This window comes from Ochotona curzoniae, unplaced genomic scaffold (assembly GCF_017591425.1).
Source record: "Ochotona curzoniae isolate NIBS_2020 unplaced genomic scaffold, NIBS_Ocur_1.0 patch151, whole genome shotgun sequence".
Classification (NCBI taxonomy): Eukaryota; Metazoa; Chordata; class Mammalia; order Lagomorpha; family Ochotonidae; genus Ochotona; species Ochotona curzoniae.
Window position 1 is genome coordinate 1 of NW_024466697.1, and position 13,634 is coordinate 13,634.

General features: G+C 41.8%; 1 protein-coding gene and 1 long non-coding RNA gene across 2 annotated transcripts in view; both read left to right on the forward strand.

Annotated features, from left to right (window-relative positions):
- Window positions 1-86: 86 nt before the first annotated feature.
- Window positions 87-7,005, forward strand: LOC121166503. The gene is made up of 3 exons (XR_005885423.1): window positions 87-170; window positions 5,668-5,688; window positions 6,983-7,005. It is a non-coding gene; the product is annotated as an uncharacterized LOC121166503 (long non-coding RNA).
- Window positions 7,006-7,076: 71 nt separating this feature from the next.
- LOC121166502 (Fc receptor-like protein 5) overlaps window positions 7,077-13,634 on the forward strand; it is a gene marked incomplete at its 3' end in the record, with an annotated part of 33,814 nt that continues 27,256 nt past the window's right edge. The window contains exons 1-3 of the mRNA XM_040995667.1: window positions 7,077-7,234; window positions 8,670-8,924; window positions 9,212-9,490. Of these exons, the coding sequence (XP_040851601.1) occupies window positions 7,132-7,234; window positions 8,670-8,924; window positions 9,212-9,490 (637 nt within the window). The remainder of the gene's footprint in view (window positions 7,235-8,669; window positions 8,925-9,211; window positions 9,491-13,634) is intronic.

Genomic DNA, 13,634 nt, shown 5'->3' on the forward strand with positions numbered 1-13,634 from the left:
TAATTCACAAATTCATTATGCACCTTCCAAAGGGGCAGTTTCCTAGCTGTGCACTTAGAGGCTGGTGTGATGCACTGACGGCGAGGATTCCCAAGAAAGCTTCTCTTGGCAGTCTCAGTCCTGGGTCTTCCAGCTCTTCATGATGCTCTGGGCGATACTACTGGTGCTGGGTGAGTAGATGGCTCAACATGGGCATCGAGTGAGATGGGAGGTCTTCTTCCACCTCAGATGTGGCCATTCTTGGGGCCCAGCTCCAACTGAGAAACCATCCCCACATGAGGAGAGTGTCTTTTCAAACTTTACTGTATGGCTCAGGACTTCCTCTCTAGAGCCTGAAGAAAGTGGTCACAGGTGGAAGAAAACCTTAGCCATAACAGAAAATGAAACTGTAGTGACCACAATTAAGGTTGCCTTTATTTTCTTCAGTAAATACTTGATTAAATCCAGGACAAGTGTTGAGTTTGCTTATTTGTGTTGTCTTTTCCAGAGGAGACCTCTCTCCTCTCTGCAACAGAGATTTTTAAATGTCTGGAATGACAAGGCTAGAGCCTGACGCTGGGCGGATGATGCCTCTTTCTGCATACAAATCCAAACCACAGTGGTAAATGGGAGATTAAGAGCAAGGAATAGGAATAGGGGTGGTGGGAGCAGACCTAGAATATGAGACAGGCAAAGTGTGCAATGCTCTTATCGTGCCTGACTGTTCATAAGTCTCTACCAAATTGGTTGATTTCTACCAAGGTTGAAAACAATTAGAACTCATTATGTTAATTCATCTGTTCAGCAAATACTTTTTACCAATATACATACACAGAGCCCCGCACGATAGCCTGGTGGCTAATCCTTGCCTTGCAACTGCCAGAGTCCCGTATGGACACTGGTTTGTATCCCAATTGTTCCACTTCCATCTTGTTTGTGACCTGGGGTAGAAGTAGAGGATGCACCAACGCCTTGGGACCCTGTACCTGAGCGGGGGACCTGGAAGAGGCTCCAGGCTCCTGGCTTTAGATTGACTCAGTTCCAGTGATTTCAGCTACTTGGGAAGTGAACCAGTGGCCAGAAGATCTCTCTGTGCCGTTTCTTCTCTGTGTAAATCTGCCTTTCCAATAAAAATAAATAAATGCTAAAAAAAAAAAAAGAAGTATCCATACACAACACTGCAGCAATTGCTGACAATATTTGGAATACGTGGAAGGCATGATTTGCTTACGCAGGAAGCTCATAATATACAAGAGTTCTAGTTGAGGCAATGTATAAAAAGCAACTATGCAACAAAATAACTATACAGGCGAAGTTGCCAAAGCATGGTGCAGGCAAATAATGAACTATAGATAATATCCAACTTAAAATGCTTGATGGATGACTCCTTAACAATGGTAAAAAGATGATACCCTTTCAGCAGAAACTAGATTCTGAAATTCCTTCTTTTTCTGTGCAGTGCTCGCATGAGGCTGGGCAGTGGTAATGAACCATGGTTCCCAGTCATTACCGAATCACCAGGGAAACAATCAATACTCCACAGCATGCTACATTGCTAGAGAATTTTTGTTCTTGTGATGTTCATTCATATCCTGGCTTCAATATATCACACAAAACAGTCAATTCTTCACTGTTAAATAGGCTGTGTATTTGGTGCTGTGGCACAATAGACCACCACCTGGGATGCTAAAATCCTGTACTGGAGCACTTGGTCAAGTCCCAGCAGCTCTATAGCTAATCATTTGCCTGCTAACATCCCTGGGAAAGGAGCAGATATTGACCCAATTACTTAAGTCATTGACACACACAAGGGAGACGTGGATATACTTCATAGCTCCTGACTTTGGCCTATCCAAACCCCAGTTATCAAAGCTATTTTAGGAGCAAGCCAGGGGATGGAGGATCTTTCTGTCTCTGTCTCTCCTGCCCTGTTACTCTGTCGTTCAAATAAATAAAATGACTATTTTTAAGAGGCACTGGTTTAGTATCAGTCCCTTCTCTAGACAGCCTGATTATTTTTGTTGTAAGAATGAAATTTATATACAAAACTACTTGAGCAGCAGTAACAGCCATCAAACAGTATAGAGTCAACTAAAACCTCACTATAGAAGCCAGTTCATAAATAAGAGCAGCTCCTGACTCTGAGACAGCCTGATTTTTTTTTTCCATTTTTTAAATTAATATAAAGAGAGAAAGCCAGCATTGCGGTTTTTTGGTTAATTACAACCAAAACTGGTTTTTTGCCAATTGCAACGCCGGCATCCACATGGGTTACAATTCAAGACCAGATGGCTCTACTTCTGATCTAACGCTCTGTCAATGTACCTACTAAAGCAGTGGAAAATGGCCCAAGTGCTTGAACCTCTGTACCCATAGGAGAGATCTGGAAGAACTTCCTGACTCCTGCCTTCATCCTCACAGAGCCCAGTTATTGCAGCCACTTAGAGAGTGAACCAGTGGGTAGAAAATTCCTCTCTCTCTCTCTTTCTCTGTAGCCATGTCATTGCTTTTTTCAAATTTTTCAAAACTATAATTTCAATTTAATTTGTGATCAGAGGCTAATGCATTACTAGCCATAATACCCAACAAGTAAATCTACACAGACCACTGTTCCACAGAGTAGAGACAAGGGTAAAAACAATTGCCCAGTTTTGTTCTTTTACACATTTTGTATCCTATATTAACTACCACATGATTTTTTTCCCACATGATTTTTAAAAACGAGTTTTGTGTTAGATGATTTAAGCAATTGTGGGTTAATGTGAGTTCTGAGGTATTTAAGGTAGGCTAGTCTAAACAATAAAGTTCTGTTAGATGTGTTAAATAGTTTTTTTTTTCTTAACTATTTTCAACCTAAAATGAGTTTGTGAGCTGGTAACCATATTGTAAGTTGAGAAGTATCTTATATACCAAATATAAACACTGTGAGAAGGAGCGGGGTCCAGGAACGGAATCGGTCATGATACAAACCAAGAGGACTCCACCATTGAAAGGTGCATGAATTCCAGAGGTTGGAAGTACAGTCTAGTGTGGCAACGATACAGAAGATAAATAGGGTAACAGCTGAGCACATGCACTTTTGAGTCAAATAAAATCTGGGTTCAAATTCTCAGCCTTGGGATAGGCATAGTGGAATAATAGGTTACTCATTGGCCTCCTTCTCTGGAATCTGATAAGGGTGCCAGTTCAAGTCCCAGCTACCTCACTTGCCATATAGCTCCCCGGTTATGGCCCAGGAAAGCAATGGAGGATATCCTAAGGTTGCAAGCTTTGGACTCAGCCACAACTCATCTGACTGTTGTGACCATCAGCAGTTGGAAGATTCTTTCTCTCCCCCTTTTTTTTTCTGAAACTCTTTCAAGTAAAAATAGCAAACAAATCTTTTTTTTTTTTTTTTAAATTCCATCTCATCATTTATTAGTTACTTAAATAATTTTTATCTGAATAATTGTGATCACAGTACTTATCTCAAGGAATTATTGAGATTTCATGAAACAGTGTAGGTAACTGTATATCACATAGAAATCTCTCAGAGACATAGTAGCTGCTTTTAAAATAATACAAAAGTTATCGTGACCAGGTAATCATCCATTGTTCTTGGATAACTCTTCCATTAGCCCTGTATGGACAGAGACTATGTGTCCCTGACTCACTGCTGGAGGTTCATTGCCTGGCCCTAGCCTATGGTTGACTCTCCAAAAATATTTGCCCAAGAAATCAGCCAAATCTAGAAAATTTCCTCAATTGATAATTCTTCCAATTTTGCCATTACTGAATACTCAAGCCTGTATTCTGCTCTTTTCTAGTTATTTATTCTTATTGAAAAGACAGATATACAGAGAGGAAGATCTTCTGTCCGATGGTTCACTCCCCAAGTGGCCTCAACAACTGGCACTGAGCCAATCTGAAGCCAGGAGCCAGGAGCTTCTTCTGGGTCTCCCACGTGGGTGCAGGGTCCCAAGGCTTTGGGCCGTCCTCAACTGCTTTCCCAGGTCACAGGCAGGGAGCTGGATGGGAAGTGGAGCTGCCAAGATTAGAACCGGCGCCCATATGGGATCCTGGCACATTCAAGGCGAGGTGTTTAACCGCTACGCCATCGTATTGGGACCTCTTTTCTTTTCTTTTCTTTTCTTTTTTTTTTCCATCTTTTCTGACCTAGTTCTTTAATTCAGTATTCAGCATAAATTAATAAAATTCATATATATATATATATATATAGAGAGAGAGAGAGAGAGAGAGAGAGAGAAAGAGGATATTTGGCCCAGTGGTTAAGACATCATTTGCAGTTCTCACATCCCTTATCATAATTCCTGGATTCATATGGATTCATATCTCAGCTCCACACCCAATTTCAGCTTCCTAGTAATGCACAACCTGGAGACAGTAAGTGATGGTTCAAGTATTTGAGTCCCGCACACCCACCTATGAGGCCTGTGCTGAGTCCTGGACCCTGGCTTTGGCATTTTTGCAGTCACTTGAGGGGTGAAGTAGCACATAGAAGGTTCTCTCTCTTTCCTAGATACTGCTGTAGGTTCTTAGTGATAATCAATGGACACAAGATAAATCCCTTCTCTTACAGGCCTTGCTTTCTAGAGAGGAGATAGTACTCAAGCAGATAAGATAAATAGGTTTTTAAAAATCTAAATAATTTGGATAAACATATTAAAGAAAGGTATATTTGGCTAGTTCTTCTTGACCTCCCTTCTAACAAGTCTCTCTCTCCCTTCCCCTGAGTCTCCCGACTGCCAAACTGTTCCATCTAAGTTCCAAATTTCAACCTTGTCCTACTGCTACTTAAAATGTTTCTTTCCATGGCTTCCGGTGGCTTTTGTAATAAAATTAGCACTACTGACTTGACCTCTGCATGCGTCGTTAATCATTTTTCCCCCATTACTCCATACCTTCTGGACACCCATTCATTCCTGAACATTCATGTCATTTCTTCACAGCTGGGTCCTTGCTGCCTTGGTTGCCCTCCCTATCATCTCCTTTACACAAACTCTGACCTTCACCTCACTTCACTCTTCTCATTCACAAATTCTCTCCAATAGCAGCTCTTTCACGTACCTTACATGGTCCACCCACCATTGTCAACAGAGATTCCACGTATATTTCTGTTATTGCACTTACAACCTGGCTTATAGCTATATGACTTCATGTCATGTTTGTGTCTTTCTCCTGCCAATTTCTAAAAAAAAAAAAAAATTCGTTCGTTTATTTATTTGCTTGTTTGAAACGAGAAAGAGAGAAAAGAGATTTTTCTGTTGGTTCACTCCCCAAATGCTTGCAGCAGTCAGGGAGGGACAAGCCAAAGCTAGGAGCCTGGAACTCCATTCTGGGTTCTCACGTGGGTGGTTGGGGCATGAATGCTTAAACCAGCTTCCACTTCAACATTAGCAGGAGTTTAGAGATAAAACAAGGCAGCCAGCACTCAAACCAGCATTCCAATATAGACATCCAATCCACCATGGCACCAGACCTGCCATGCAATGTCCACGTAGCAGATATCCCTTTTTATTAATTTTAGTATTCAAAATGTAATGCCATAGTATATTTAGATATTCAATAAATAATTATTAAATTACTTAAATGAATTCTAATGGAAGGAAGAAACAATAATCATGGATAAGGGTGAAAAGCAGCTATTACCTTGCTCCGAGTTGATCTCTGGTTTTTTTTTTCTTTCAGCTCCCATTGGTGGACACTGTGGTGAGTTTTCTTTCTTTTGCTTTCAATGTCTCTGGAGAAGACTGTTGTCTTAATAGTGTGCGACATTTGCAACAGCTGCCTTGATGACTGTAATGTCTCCTGATATTGTTGTTCATTTGTTTCTTTTTTTGTTTTTTGTCAAGGCCAAGTGACAGTGGTATCTGATCTCTTGGTGTCACAAAGGGCCAGAATAAGCTCATGATCACCCTGTGTCCTTCCCTGGGCATGGCTCTGTGTGCACAATTAGCAAATAGTCTTGTTCAGTAAAAGCCGGGCATCTACTATTGCAAACGGATCCTGCTTTGCCAAGCAAGACGTCTTCAACTCCATAATAAATGTATAAGACACAGGATAGCATACTGTCTGATCAGCAAGCCATGAAAACTCTGAAAACATCCCAAAGCAGAAATGCCAGAAGCAGTTTTGCATCCCCTGTAGTTTAGAAACAAAATCCTCCATGAAATGTGTGGAACCAGAACATCCAACATGCGAGCCCTTAAACAGAAAGAAATGTACAAATTGGTAGAGAAGCAAAACTGTCTATATCACACATTTAAAAAAAAATTCTCACTCACCAATATCATTATTTTGGGTAAGAAATTTTTTTGGCTATTTAAAGATCCAACAATAGCAAAAATTTTCTTTCTTTTTTTTCTTTTCATTTCTCTCTGTCTCTGTCCCTCTCTCTCTCTCTCTCCACACCCTCCCTCTTCTACAGTCCTCCTCTGATTCAAAATCAGCTTATCCAGCTATACCTTGTCTAGATTGTTTCTGGATTCCAGTGAGTAAATTGTCCATTCCTTGCTCTGCCACAATTAGTGATGATGGGATTTTTCTAGGTGATCAAGTCCTTATCTGTGAAATGAAGGAGTCAGGTAAATTGATCTCTTGAGCTTTTCTCAGGACACAATTCTTAAAATAACGTAATTTTTTTTAGAGGAAGAGTAAAATCGCAATTTTAACAATATCTTTGAAAATTTTTTCAAGTTTATGAGCATGATGAAATGGAAGCCAGGGTCATTTTTTTGTTGTTGTTTTTGGATCCACTTCTGCATTGGGAAAACTAACCATTGGCATTTTACAGTGTATCCTGATGTCATTGCCATGTTGAAATCATTTTGTTGGTGACCATTGGCTGAGCAGTCATTCACTCTCCCTAGGAGGAAATGAGTCTTCCTAGCTGATTCATATCCTGCCCAGAAGACTCTGTAGTAATTCTGCAGTCCAATTTTCACTGATCATTGCAGCCCAAACCACAAACTCCTCCATCTCAGATTCATTTTCTCTTCCACAGAAACTATACCCCAGTCTTTTATTGCCCTCGATCCTAAATGGACCGTCAACTTTGAAGGAGAGACCGTGAAATTGACTTGCAATGTAGTTCATCGCTATTTATCCTGGAAAACAACATGGTATCATAAGCAAATTACCAAGACAGTAACGATGACCTCTGGAAGAATCTTCCAGGCCCGTGAGTCTGGAGACTACAGATGCCAAGTTACTGACTCAGCTCTGAGTAGCTCTGTGCACTTGGTCTTTTCTAAAGGTGAGAAAGAACTAAAAGGACAACTTCAGAAATCATGTCCAATCAATTTTTCCTTCCTAGTTGTGAAATAACCTGTGAGTAAACTTTTATATCCCAAATTGCAATTAGATTACATGAAAATGAAAAAAAAAACACCATAAAGTATCTGGGACAAAACCTATTGTAATTGTAATTGTTATGCATGAACAGCTGAGGATGATAGATTAAACATATAAACACAATTCTACTCGATCTGGGTTTGATCAGAGTCAAATCCTGGGTACCTTTTTAATCAAGCAGACACTAGTGATTGGATAAAACCCTATAGGGTGAAATAGAAGAATTTTCATTTTCTCAGCAGCTGCTCAAGTAAAATGAAATCTAAAGTCACTTATGTGAATGGTTTCTGAATCTTTGTGTAGTTTTGATCCATATTATTTAATTTGAATAATTCATAGCATGCAGATGTTTTGTATTAAAGATCTGGATAAGGGTTGGCACTCTGGCTTAGCAGGTCAAGTACTGACCTCCCATGTAAAGTCCTGAGTGCTCCACTCCTGATCTAGCTCCCTGCTAATTTCCCTGGGGAGGCAATGGAAGATGGCCCACGTACTTGGGCCCCTGCACCCAGGTGGGCAATCTGGAAGAAGCTCTTATATTCTGGCTTCAGATCAGTCGATCTGCAGGCTTTGTAGCCATTAGGGGAGTGAACCAGCAGATGAAAGAACTCTGTCATTTTTCTCTGTAATTTAGCCTTTGAAATAAACACAAAGATCTTTTTTCAACAAGCTCTATATAGATGACAGGTAGGTTAGCACAGTAAAAGTCAGAGAAAGGAAGAAACATTTTGTTCTAAAAATCGCTGCTTTGAAGTTGCAGCAGTGTTATCATAGTTACAATGCTCTTTAATTTGCAAATCAGAAAGCAGCACAGCACCAAGACGTGAAAAACACATTTATGTGATTCATCTAACAATTTCCCTCTAAGGAAACAGCTACTGAAACAATCATGAGCATTATCCCTCAAAATGCAGGATCCCTAATGTTCAAGAATAGAAGACTTAGGAAGTAAACAGAATTGGTGTTGTTGAGAATCATGTTCAATTAATGACATAGAAAAGTGTTCATAGCATGGTAAGTTACAGACAGATTATCAAGCCTGTAAATATCAACTCATTCCATAATAAGAAAAACATACATGAATTATTATCTACATAAATAGATGAAAGAAATTTGAAAAAAAACTGAGTGTTGAGATGATGGGTGATTTTACTCACATTTCTGCTTTTCAACTTTTCTAAAAGTACATGTGTTCATTTTACAGTCAGGAAAAAAGGATGATTTTCCAATAATCCTTCCTTATGTTCCTGTTCCTATAAAAATCTGATCTGAATAACAATGAAAAGGAAAGAGGGGAAATGGAATGAACCAAATAACTTGTCTTATGATTTCTGTAGCTTCGCTGATTCTGCAGGCTCCACCTGCTGTTTTTGAAGGGGACCTTGTGATTCTGAGGTGCAAGTCAAGAGTAGAAGCAGCAGCGTCTACAAAGGCAATTAACAAGAATCGTAAACATCTGGAATTTCTTGGTGAAAGTTCTGAGTTCCACATTCATAATGCAAGTCTGAAAGACAATGGTGACTACCATTGCACTGAACTTAGGAAAGAGTGTTGTAATGCTTCCTCCAACACAGTCAAAATCCAAGTCCAAGGTAAAGCCATCATGGTTTGGGGAGGGGATTGGTCAAAAGGACGGTCCCTGGGGTTGTTATAGAAGACAAAGGTGCATTGAAATACTATTGAACCTCTGGGCCCATTCCTGTGGGGAACAGACAAAGTTTGCCCATGCGCGGTGGTAAGAGGGGTTAGGAATCAAACATGACACCCCTTTGCTTGTTTCTGCCATACATTTTGTCTGTATGTGCTGAGAATGACGTGTTTTCCACCAGAGCAGTTCCAAGTCTCACTGCTCTGGGGTGCTTGTGATCTTTCTCTCCAGAGCTGTTTCCAAGACCTGTGCTGACAGCCAGTTCCAGCAGGCCTGTAGAAGGGAACCCATTGACCCTGACCTGTGAGACCCAGCTCCCTCCCCAGAAGTCACATGTTCAGCTCCAGTTCCGTTTCTTCAGAGAGAAACAGACCCTGGGATCAGGCTGGCAGAGATCCACAGAGCTCCAAATACCTGCTGTTTGGAAAGAAGACTCAGGAAGCTACTCATGTGAAGCAATGGGTTCCTCCATTGAGAAAAGCAGTCCAACATTATCAGTTCAAGTACAGAGTGAGTATGTGTGGGTTCTAAGATCACCCCAGGCATGGGGTTTTAAGTTGGCCACTGGTTCACATAAAATGTTTCCCCTATGTGTAGAAAAGGGAGTTGAATGAAAAGAAAGACCTCAGTTTTCAACAGCTCTTAGGAGAGGTAAGAACAAGTGAAGTCCAGCAAAAGAAGGGTTTTTCCCCCTTTTCTTTACTTTAATGTCATTAGATACAACTCTCTTTTGTCTCTGAACTCTCTGGTTCCCTGACATATTTTTCTGCTAAGCATGTAGGTGTCAGCAGTGGGCATGGCAGAGCCCTCTGGCAGGCTTCAATAGACCCTGTACAACCTTAAAGACAAACTCACAAAATGCTAAGAGCTTAGTGGCGAGAGCTGGAGAACAGGAAAACTAAAGGACAGTGGCTTGGGGAACAAACCATTCCAACTTCATGCCATTAGGGGTAGGCCTATATCCATTGTCACTTCTTCCTACATTACTAAATGTGTATAGGTTCTCAAACATAACAGCTAACCGCTGGCCAAATGCTTTTCCAGCTTAAATTTGGTCTGTTTCATGAAAAATCTGGTTGAGAATTTGGAAAAGATGCATAATCTGGTATACACACTTTACTAAGTGAACAGGAAACAGAATTGACAGCTTTCCCTTAAGTAACTCTCGTTTTTAGTCAGAAACAACATTAGTGATCTTTCTGGCAGATGCAGCTGCCAGATGTTTCTTAGAGCATTGATTTAAGGAAGAAAAAGTTGAAGAAGATGGGGCAGGTGGAGGAAGTTACCCAACAGTTATAACACAGTAACTCCTAACTTAAACTCTCCCTCAACATAACTGATAGAACAACAAGCTCCAGTTCTTATTCCCCTCTCTTCAGTCACCTTTTATTGGCCATCAAGTCCTCAGCATAACTCAAAAAGGCACCACTCTAAGCCGTACTCATTGTACAAAGCCACATCCATCTCAGATGTGTGACCTTTATATCTCAGATTTTCCTGCTCAGGGGAACTGTCCTGGCTCTATCCCCTTTGACTAACTGATGCATGAAGGGTTGGGATGTATTTCCTCAAGAGCAAATGTACTGCATGTGCCAATGGTTCATTTGACACTGAACCCCTGGACACAAGCCTCCCTGTCCCATTAACGCCTTCATCATTTTCCCCAACTACGGTGCATTAGCCATCATTTCTGTACTGCTCTTCAGGTTGGATAAGTAGATATGGAGCAAGGTAGGCAGAGTTACCTCTGCGTCTTATGCCTGTCTGTGTAAGAGCAGAGGGCCTGTCTAGCCAAGGAGGGACCACACTCTCCTATTTCCTCCCTCTTCCCAGGCCAGCTTTCCACATGACATCATTAAATATAACCTGTGATGTTTTCTGCCCATGAATAACCTGCTGCTAACCATGCCATACGTCATCTTTATTCCTTTAGGAGCTGCTGTCAAAGTCCAAGTACACACTGTCCCAGCCTCAGAGTCAGTGTTCGAAGGGCAGGAGCTGGTGCTCATCTGCTCAGTAGAGGGCATCCGTGGGCCCATCACAGTGTCCTGGTACAAAATATCAGGCAGAAAAAGAACTAAAATTCAGGATTCACAAGCAGCAGAATTCAAGATCTTGGAGGTGAAAAGCAGCGATGCCGGAACGTATACCTGTGAAGCCAACAATAGTCATTATCACTATGACGTCAACAAGCCAGTAACCATCAAAGTAAAAGGTGGGTCCTGGCAGGTATCACCTGAGGAATGGATTATCAAGACACACACCAACACCATAAGTTTGGGAGAGGGAGGTGGATATTGGTGGTTATCAATAACAAAGCTCTGGAAAACCTACCAGCAGTTAGCCGAAGATTAGTACAGGGAGTTAGGGACAGAAGGTACTGCAGAAAAATGGGAATTTCTGGAAGCTCTTAGAGAAAGGCATAAAGAAAATGTCTGTGAATTTGGCATATGTCCAAACATATCATTTTTCCTAATACTTTGTTAGTTTAAGTAAGCAATGCTTGGAAATCAGATTCCTACAGAGACAGAATTTCCTTCAACCATCTCCTGTCTTCATAGCACTCTGGGAAGGAACCTGGTGCCCAGACAGTGGCCTGGGGAGCCAACCAGCAACGAGAGGCCACTCTCTGTCAGAGGGAGCTAAAGAAGTAAGCTAACCTGGCCAGTAGGATCAGTCAGGGCCAGGTTGTGTCCCCCACAAGCTCAGAACTTCATCTACAGAAGTTCTTGCCTCTTCCTGATCTTTGGTCTTCTCCTCTGTAAACAGAGAAGATCAAGGTTGAGGGAGATAGGCGTACTGGAGGAGATGTTAGAAGGCTGTGTATTCTAGAGGACATAAGTCTAGGGCAGAGCCCTGAGGCCAACACAGCTGGTAAGAAAAACAAAGGTTAGGGACTGACAATATTCAGAATGATGTGTGCAGGAGGGGCAGCTCCTTTGTGGTCACAGGGCAGTGGAAAGTGGGCAAAGAAGGGAGTTGTACAGCTAGCAAGCAGCAGGAACAGAGACTTCATCCCCAACAGCATCCTCTCCATAAAAGAGTAAGCAGCTGCATAATAACTAGGCAATCCCAGAGGGCAGGAAGGAATAGAGTTGAAAGCCCAGCACTACAGCCAAGATGGAGCTCATGTGAGATGCTTGAGAGAGGTGAGGAGGAGGGTCACTGTCCTGTCCTGAGAGTCCATGGGACTGCGCTGGACACAGTGCTTGGGCACTGGCCATGGACTGAAAGTGACAAAAAAGGGGCAGAAGTAACTCTTCTCTGATTTTCTTTCCTTCAGTGCCAGTGTCTCAGCCTGAGCTGACTCTCAGAACTCGAAGGGACTTGGTTCTTGAGGGAGACACAGTGACACTTTACTGCAAAAATTTGAAAGGTTCTCTCCCAATTGTGTACCAGTTTTATTGGGAAGATGTTTTTCTGAAGAAGATAAAGACTTTCTGGAAAGAAAGTTCTCTCAGCATCTCTTTGACTGCAGAGCATTCTGGAAACTACTACTGCACAGCTGACAATGGCCTGGGGCCCCAGAGGAGTAATGCAGTGAGCCTCACTGTCACAGGTAAGCCTTGGATTTCTGCCACTCATGCATTCCTGGCCCAGTTCCCTCTCTCCAAGGCCTTCAGAAGTGTGCTCTAACCTTCCAAGCACTTCCGTGTCTTCCTCTGGCCAAGCCAATGCCCTGCTCACAACATGCCAGCTCTTGGAAACACCTCCCTGCCTCTTCATGTCTTGTCCCTTCTGCAGCCCAATCATCCCACCCTGATTGTCAGCACAGTAGCTTTCTCTCTCCTTTTACCCCAACTTCTGAGGAGCTGTTTTTCTCTTGCTCTGCATGATTTGTATTCATTAAACTGATTTCAGTAACTACATCATCAGTTCCCTGGTGCACAGAGGTGTTCCCTATCCATGTCATATCTGACATTGATTATTGCCACTGTTCAAAGTGATGTGAGATATAAAGATAGACAGAAAGTCTGTAACCACTCCAGAGATCTCCCTCTGACTCAGGTATTTTAAGAATTGATTTGGCAGTGATGGAAAAGAGTCACACATAAGGAATGGACAACAAGCACCAGCAGACACATTTATCTCTGCATGCTTGGATTAATGCCTTCACAGCTATTAAGGCAGTTCAGATAGTTATGATAGGTAAGTTAAAGCAGTTTCTGTTAACCATTCAATGTCAGTTTTGCACCATCTTGTGTGGCCAAATTTCAGGCAAACAATGTAATCTGGACCTGAACTTTTGGCAGTGGAACCAGTCTTAGCTAAGCCTGAAATTTGACTCAATTCCCTCTCTTGTAAAACACTAAAGCCTGGCTATAGATAAGCCAGAATCCATTCTTTCTACAACAGTACGTGCAAGAGTGTAAAGGGAAGGACCAGGAGATGTTGCAGAGAATCATCAGATGAAAGAAATAGACAGGCATGTTCCTGACATCCCAAGGCCCAAGAAGATCAGTGATGATGACAACACTATTTAAGGCACCAAGAAATGTGTAAAGTTCTACACAATGACTTGTTCATTCACCTAGTACAGAATGCCCTTATAGATTATGTATACCAAACTATACTGATGGCTAAGGACATATCACACTAAGCTAATATGCCCTGTATACAGGGATCTAATGGCAGGTACAGATGAGGGACAGAG